Source organism: Benincasa hispida, chromosome 2, assembly GCF_009727055.1.
Source record: "Benincasa hispida cultivar B227 chromosome 2, ASM972705v1, whole genome shotgun sequence".
NCBI classification, from domain to species: Eukaryota; Viridiplantae; Streptophyta; class Magnoliopsida; order Cucurbitales; family Cucurbitaceae; genus Benincasa; species Benincasa hispida.
Window position 1 is genome coordinate 60893521 of NC_052350.1, and position 7132 is coordinate 60900652.

Here is a 7132-nt window from a genome sequence, read left to right on the forward strand (position 1 = left end):
GCCACAATTCAATGTCCTAAGGAATTTACCCTATACCTAGAGTAAAAAGACAAGGTTGTTAGATATTTTATTTTATAGATATAAAGCTAATAAAGTCATGAAATCTGATGAACTAAAAAAGTCTAGGGTTTATGGAAAGGAAAACCATCCCTACTTGAAGCCCCAAAGGATTTTAGAAACGGAGGGGACGTGTAAAAAACCTTCCCATATAATCGAAATATCTAAACCTTCACGGCTTCACTATATATATATTCTTTAACAGAGGAGTTGGGGGTAACGTGGTTAAGGCAAACGCAAAACCATATAGTCCATACGTTCTATCCTTATCGCTGGCTGTGTAGTATTTGATAAAGCCCCTATAAACCCATCCTCTACTCCTCCAGTTCCTGATTCTTCTTCTTCCATTGGGACTTTGAGCTAGTGCAAGCTGGCCAAGAAAAGCCTCGCAACTTAGTTAGCCACTGAAGAGAAGCTGAAAACAAGAAATGGCTTCCCTTCTCGGAGTTACTGCAATTCATCATGCACCAAATCTTGATATGTACAGAAGGATGGGAACAACGGCGACGGCATCACCGACGCCCTCTCTTTCTTTTGCTGAAAAGTCCCATTTAATTGCCCTGAAAGCTCAAACTTGTTTCAGTGGTAGTAGCCGTCGCAACTTGTCCGGATTCACCTCTTCTTCTGCAATTGCAACTCCCAATTCCATCCTCAGCGAAGAGGCTTTTAGAAGTCTCGATGGCTTCTCTAAAGACTCCTTGGATGGTAATCTCGTTGACTCTGAATCTAATTCATCTCTTGCATTCTCTACTGCTCCTCCTGCTGACGATGATGAGCTCGCCATTTCCAAATTAAACTTGCCCCAACGTCTCACGGATGCTCTTCAGAAGCGTGGGATTACCCACCTCTTCCCCATTCAAGTACTATCCCACTCTCTGACTCCGCTTATTTATGGATTCGCCATACAGCTTTATTCCTCATTCCTGTGTCATTTTACAGTTAATTTGGTTATTCGATTTTTTTTTTCAATTACTTGGTAAATGCTATCTGCGAAAGGTGGGACACGGTTTCTTTCGTTAATCAGGCGCACTGCTTTAAGTTTGAAGTTGTGATTTTCTCCGTTCTCTTCCAATATTTTTGTTCGGTTTGTTGAGGCTATTACTTTAAATCCAATTATTGTCTGTTCGCTTAAGTTTAAATTTCAAAATGTTACAGATGTGGGAAATGCTAACATGTAAAATCCATTGTGTAGAAGTTTTGAGCATGATGCATACCCTTGCTTGTTTAAGAATTTTCCACAATTAAATGTAGTTTTCTTTTAGGATATAGATTCATTTTATTCTTGAGTTAATCTTCCAGGTTATTTTAATTATACAAGGAGAAGTAATTTGTTTTGAACCTCAACTATGTTTCGTTACAAGATATTTGTTGTTGACCAATTTGATTAGTCAAGTGGTGCGATTGTATCTCCAATTATTTATTTATTTTTTCATTTAAATAATGCAGAGAGCTGTTCTTGTCCCTGCATTAGAAGGTCGAGACCTCATTGCCCGTGCAAAGACTGGTACAGGGAAGACATTAGCCTTTGGGATACCAATTCTCAAAAAACTAACTGAAGATGATGAATTAAGAAGCTCGCGAAGGTACGGTTTTGTGATTTCCTTAAAACCTGGTACCAAGAGATTTGTCTCAAAACTACTAACTTTTCAGTATTCGTTACAGGCGGTCGCGTCTTCCTAGAGTTTTGGTATTAACTCCCACCAGGGAACTAGCCAAACAAGTGGAAAAAGAGATTAAAGAATCTGCACCTTATCTGAACACTGTTTGTGTTTATGGAGGAGTTTCATATATTACACAGCAAAATGCTCTTTCTCGTGGAGTTGATGTGGTAGTTGGAACACCTGGTCGAATAATAGACCTAATAAATGGTAACAGCCTCAATTTGGGGGAAGTGGAATATTTAGTATTAGATGAAGCAGATCAGATGCTTGCTGTTGGGTTTGAGGAGGATGTGGAAGTAATTTTAGAAAAGCTTCCATCTCAGCGACAAAGCATGCTTTTCTCTGCTACTATGCCAACGTGGGTTAAGAAACTTGCACGCAAATATTTGGAAAATCCATTGACCATTGATTTGGTAATATTTTACATTTTTGTAACATCTTAATTAATTACTTAGGATTGGTTTAACTTTTCAAGTGTTTAATTTTGAAAATAAGTCATTTTGGAAAAATGGAAGTATTTGGCAACTACTGCAAAGCTTTTGAAACAATTAAAACTTTATTTTAAACAGTTTTTATCCAAAAAAAAAAAAAAAAGTTTAAATGAAAATAACTTTTTTGAAAAATATTTTTTTCTCTAATCAATCCAAACATGTCCAGTCTTCTCATTTTTGACATTTGCATATTTTATTGTAATAAACCATTAAATTGTGGTGGAAAGATGCTTGCTCTTTGGATTATAGTGTACTGAAGAGATGAGCTAGATTATTTTGTATGTTCTCTTTTCCTTCCTTTTTTTTTCCACTTTCCAGTCTTCTCATTTTTGACATTTGGTTTGCATCTCCCGTGTGACAATGTTGTCATGACAAGCTAGTGTATGTGAAAAGGAAAAAAAAAAATACCAATTGTAATCTGGTTGCCTAATGCAAGTTTTAAGAAATGAGACTAATGCAAGTTTTAAGAAATGAGACTCACTTTGGCGTTAGAAATTGATTTAATTCTCCATATAAAGATCAATTCCTATTAAGTAAAGATAATCATCCTGTATCAAATGTGTAGGTTGGCGACCAAGATGAAAAGCTTGCTGAGGGGATCAAACTTCATGCCATATTAACTACCGCAACTTCAAAGCAAACCATTCTCAGAGATCTTGTAACGGTAAGGATTGAAGCATATCCCCCTTTCTTCGAACATTACAGACCAGTAATCTTGGGACTTATTCTTTTGTATGCTGTAACTGCAAAGCTTTTATTTGATGTCTTGTTATGTGGTTGGTTTGAACATATTAGATTATCACTAATTCTTAAAGTTAAAAATTTTGGTAAAAAATTAAGTTTGTTTATTGAAAAACTTGCTGTCATTGAGAAACGAAGGAAAAACTAATTTCTTTTAACTATAAATTCTTAATATTCACCTCGAACATGAATTTTAGCTTAAAATCAATTAATTCCCTTGTCATGGTTCGTTTTGATAAGGAACATTTATGCTTGTTCATGTATGTTTGTCTGTATATTCCTTTAATATTTAAAAAGTTGCATCTCACTTCATTCTAATGATACATTCGTGCTTTTTTTTTTTTTTTTTTAAACCTCTGGACTACCTGTTGAGTTTAAGCCTTGTGCCCTTAAAACACTGCTATTGGCACGTGAAAACATTCTTATTGATTTTAACCCTATTTCCTAACACAAATTGGACTTTACGATATAAAATTGAGCCCTTGAGAAATATCTTCCATGAAAAACTCTTTCATCCGTAATAGCATCCTTTCATTTTCATGTGAACCATAGTTATTTTAATGACTGATCCCCATAAAGAATGAGTCTGATAACATCATGATTTCAGGTTTACGCTAAAGGGGGCAAGACCATTGTTTTTACTCAGACAAAACGTGATGCTGATGAAGTCTCTTTGGCATTAGCTAATAGCATAACATCAGAAGCATTGCATGGAGATATATCACAGCATCAACGTGAAAGAACATTAAATGGCTTTCGGCAGGGGAAATTCACTGTGCTTGTTGCAACTGATGTAGCTTCACGAGGACTGGATATCCCAAATGTTGATTTGGTACTTTCATTTGGACTGTATTCTGATCAATGCCAATTTCTTTTGCTCTTGTTCAATGTGAAACTTATACACCAACCCCCATATGTTTTGCGTTTCTTTTGTAATCATCCGAGATTTCATTTGACCAAAAGTAGGGATAAGTTTCAGTTTCTACTCTTTCTTCTATGAAGCGCCTTTGGACTTCCGTCTCTTGAATTAAAGCTGATTTCTCAATAAATAAATAAATAAAAAAAAACAAAACAAAACTAGCCATTTTGAGGAACGCCAGCAGCAATTTTTCCAGGTGACCATGTCCGTTGGATGGATTTTTTTTTTTTTTCCCTAAATGATGGTACAAACTTTTAGTTTCAATGCTTTTGTACCCTGTCCAAATTTTCAATCTGAGGCGTGCACTAATGATTTTGCCAATTAGAGAGTATTTGAGCATTCTTCAAACAATAGAGTCGGGCATTGGCATGTGAAGTATCTTATTTTTTAAAGTTTCATTCTCATACTCATTTTTCTTTCGCTTGTAAATTATACCTCTTTCCAAAATTTTCATTCTCTGTTTCAATTATTTAACTTGACTTCTCTCTATCTTCACGACAGGTTATCCACTATGAACTTCCTAATGATCCCGAGACTTTTGTACATCGCTCTGGCCGTACTGGACGTGCAGGAAAGGAGGGTACTGCCATTTTAATGTTTACAAATAGTCAAAGGAGAACAGTTAGATCACTTGAGCGTGATGTGGGGTGCAAATTTGAGTTTGCAAATCCACCTGCCATTGAGGAGGTTCTAGAATCATCAGCTGAGCAAGTGGTTGTTACTCTTCGTGGAGTTCATCCTGAATCTATTGAGTTTTTCACTCCAACTGCACGGAAATTAATTGATGAACAAGGACCAGGTGCTCTGGCGGCTGCTCTTGCACAATTAAGTGGGTTCTCCCATCCTCCTTCATCACGGTCACTTATTAACCACGAACAGGTATTAAGAGTTTTGTTTGTGAATTCTGTATAGTTAAAAGAATTCTCTCTTCCAAATGGTTGTCAATAAAGGTAAAACATATTTGTTGCAGGGATGGGTGACATTGCAGCTGACCAGGGATCCATCTTATTCACGTGGGTTTTTATCTGCTAGGTCTGTCACTGGATTTCTGTCTGACATTTATTCCCCAGCTGCAGACGAAGTTGGAAAAATACATCTAATTGCAGATGAAAGGGTGAAAATTTTTAGCATGCTGTACCTATTTCATGTCTTTTATTTTAAAATTTCGTTGGCATACAATTTTGTTTTATGAACTTAAATATTGATGTTGGTAATGCCAGATAAATGGAGCAGTATTTGATCTTCCAGAGGAAATAGCAAAAGAGTTGCTGAATAAGGAACTTCCAGAAGGAAATACTATTTTGAAGGTAACGAAGGTAAGTTTGTTCTTTCCTCTCACCATCTCAATTAAGTTTGTTCTTTTCTCTCATCATCACAAATGGGGCTTAGTTAATAATATTCTTATGGTTCCTCAAAAATAGTTTTCTTATCTTTTTGATGGATGGCCACTAACAGAAATGTTGGAACACGTTCTATACTTCACTTTTTGCAGTTACCTCCTCTGCAAGACGATGGCCCACCAAGTGACAACTATGGAAGATTTTCTGGCAGAGAAAGAAATAGCCGAAATAGCTCTAGGGATCGCAGAGGTTTTAGAACATCAAGGGGCTGGGGAAGCAGTCGAGACTCTGATGATGATGGTGATTTATTCAGTAGAAATCGCAGTTTTAGAACTAACAGCAGCAGGGGTCGGAATTTTAAAAGCTCAGGAGATGATTGGCTGATTGGAGGCAGACGATCAAGCAGGTCATCATCCGTGGATAGGTAATTTGTTGCTTAATATGATAGTGGCTATTGTGTATTTCCTTGCAACAGTGTTTTGGAAGTAAAACGATGGGTTTATAGCAAGACATTGAAGAGCATTAATCTTTAAAAATTCAGTACTTCCACAAGGAAAGAAGAATAATTTTTTGGGATGGGTGAGTTGACTAGGCAGTTGATTTCGTTTCCATTTTCTTTTTATCATTGCGGGTACTTAGGTTCTGGTTTCTTATTCTCTCCTCTCTTTTCTAGGGGGAGGGGAGGGGAGGGGATGTGTTTCCGGGAAAGAATTGTCAGTATTAAATTTGGGAAAAATATTCATATTCTTATGGTGTCGAATATTTTCCCGAAGGTGATTTGAAATTCTTTGGTGTTCATTGATGATAAGCGTCAACAATATCTGTAGAAATTAGAAATTTTGTTTTCAAGTTTTGAACTTGGAGGTGACCCTGTTCTTGCATATAATTTTGTCCTTCCACCTTTTCTTGCATTTCCACTTTAACTAATTCATTTAGGAGACTACAGCCTGTTTTGCTCACTAATTCATCTGTGAAGTTACTCTGTTTTCTTCTTCTTTGTCTTTTTTCTTCTTTCGAAATTTGTTCTCAAGGAAGAATATATTGGCATGCATATGCTCAATTCTATTCTAGATAACAGTGATGTAACTGAATATATATTGCAGATTTGGAGGCTCCTGTTTTAATTGCGGAAGGATGGGGCACAGGGCATCAGAATGCCCTGACAAGTGATAAGCAAGAAGACTAAATATACTTGATCAGCTTCTAGTTATTGTGGCGACTTACTTACCGGTAGGTTTTTGGGTTCAGCTATGTCGCATTATCTTACATTCAGTGGCTGGTATTTAGGTTTCGAAGATGCTGCTTGAAAGAGTTAAAGGAATGGCGCTCAGTCTCATGTTGCGTTACAAGATCACTTTTACAATGTTTGCAACATTCTCAGTCTGTTCTAATTTAAGTTTTGCGCAGTGAAGCATTCAAAATTGATTTGTCATGTTTTGAGTTATATGGATACCCTTTTTCGACCCCACATGTAGAATGTATATGTTCCAGAAGAATGAAGAAATGAAAACAGCATAGCATTCCGTTGGTAACTTGATTTTTACTATTTCGTTGGAACGGCCCAGGTTCTCTATGACATGGAATCTCTTTTGCTAATTTGAGGATCACTGATCTTCCCTTTACTGTGTAAGCGAAATTATATCTCATCTACGAAAAGGGTGAAGATTATCTTGTTAATTGTCAGCCCAACAACACCAACAAGAAGTAGATTTTCCCTTTAGCCTCATGTGGAGAACCTTGAATCTTTGTTAGAGTAGGGATCCTTTGAGTGAATTTAGTTATGAAAAAAGGGGTCAATACTTGAAATTTAAAAGGCAAATGAGGTTTTAATTTTTTTTTTTTTTGAAACTGCTATTATTTAACCAGAAAAAAAAATGGTCAAAGAAAATTGAATGTAAACCAAATAAATAAAGAATAATTTGT

General features: G+C 36.3%; 1 protein-coding gene across 1 annotated transcript; it reads left to right on the forward strand.

The window, feature by feature from the left end:
- The first annotated feature begins 267 nt into the window (after positions 1–267).
- Positions 268–6744, forward strand: LOC120071131 (DEAD-box ATP-dependent RNA helicase 3, chloroplastic). The gene is made up of 10 exons (XM_039023208.1): positions 268–917; positions 1504–1640; positions 1720–2131; positions 2775–2873; positions 3558–3782; positions 4371–4748; positions 4840–4983; positions 5090–5185; positions 5362–5633; positions 6313–6744. Exons 1-10 carry the CDS (start codon positions 486–488, stop codon positions 6377–6379), a joined length of 2262 nt encoding a protein of 753 aa, XP_038879136.1. The 5' UTR covers positions 268–485; the 3' UTR covers positions 6380–6744.
- The last annotated feature ends 388 nt before the right edge of the window (positions 6745–7132 follow it).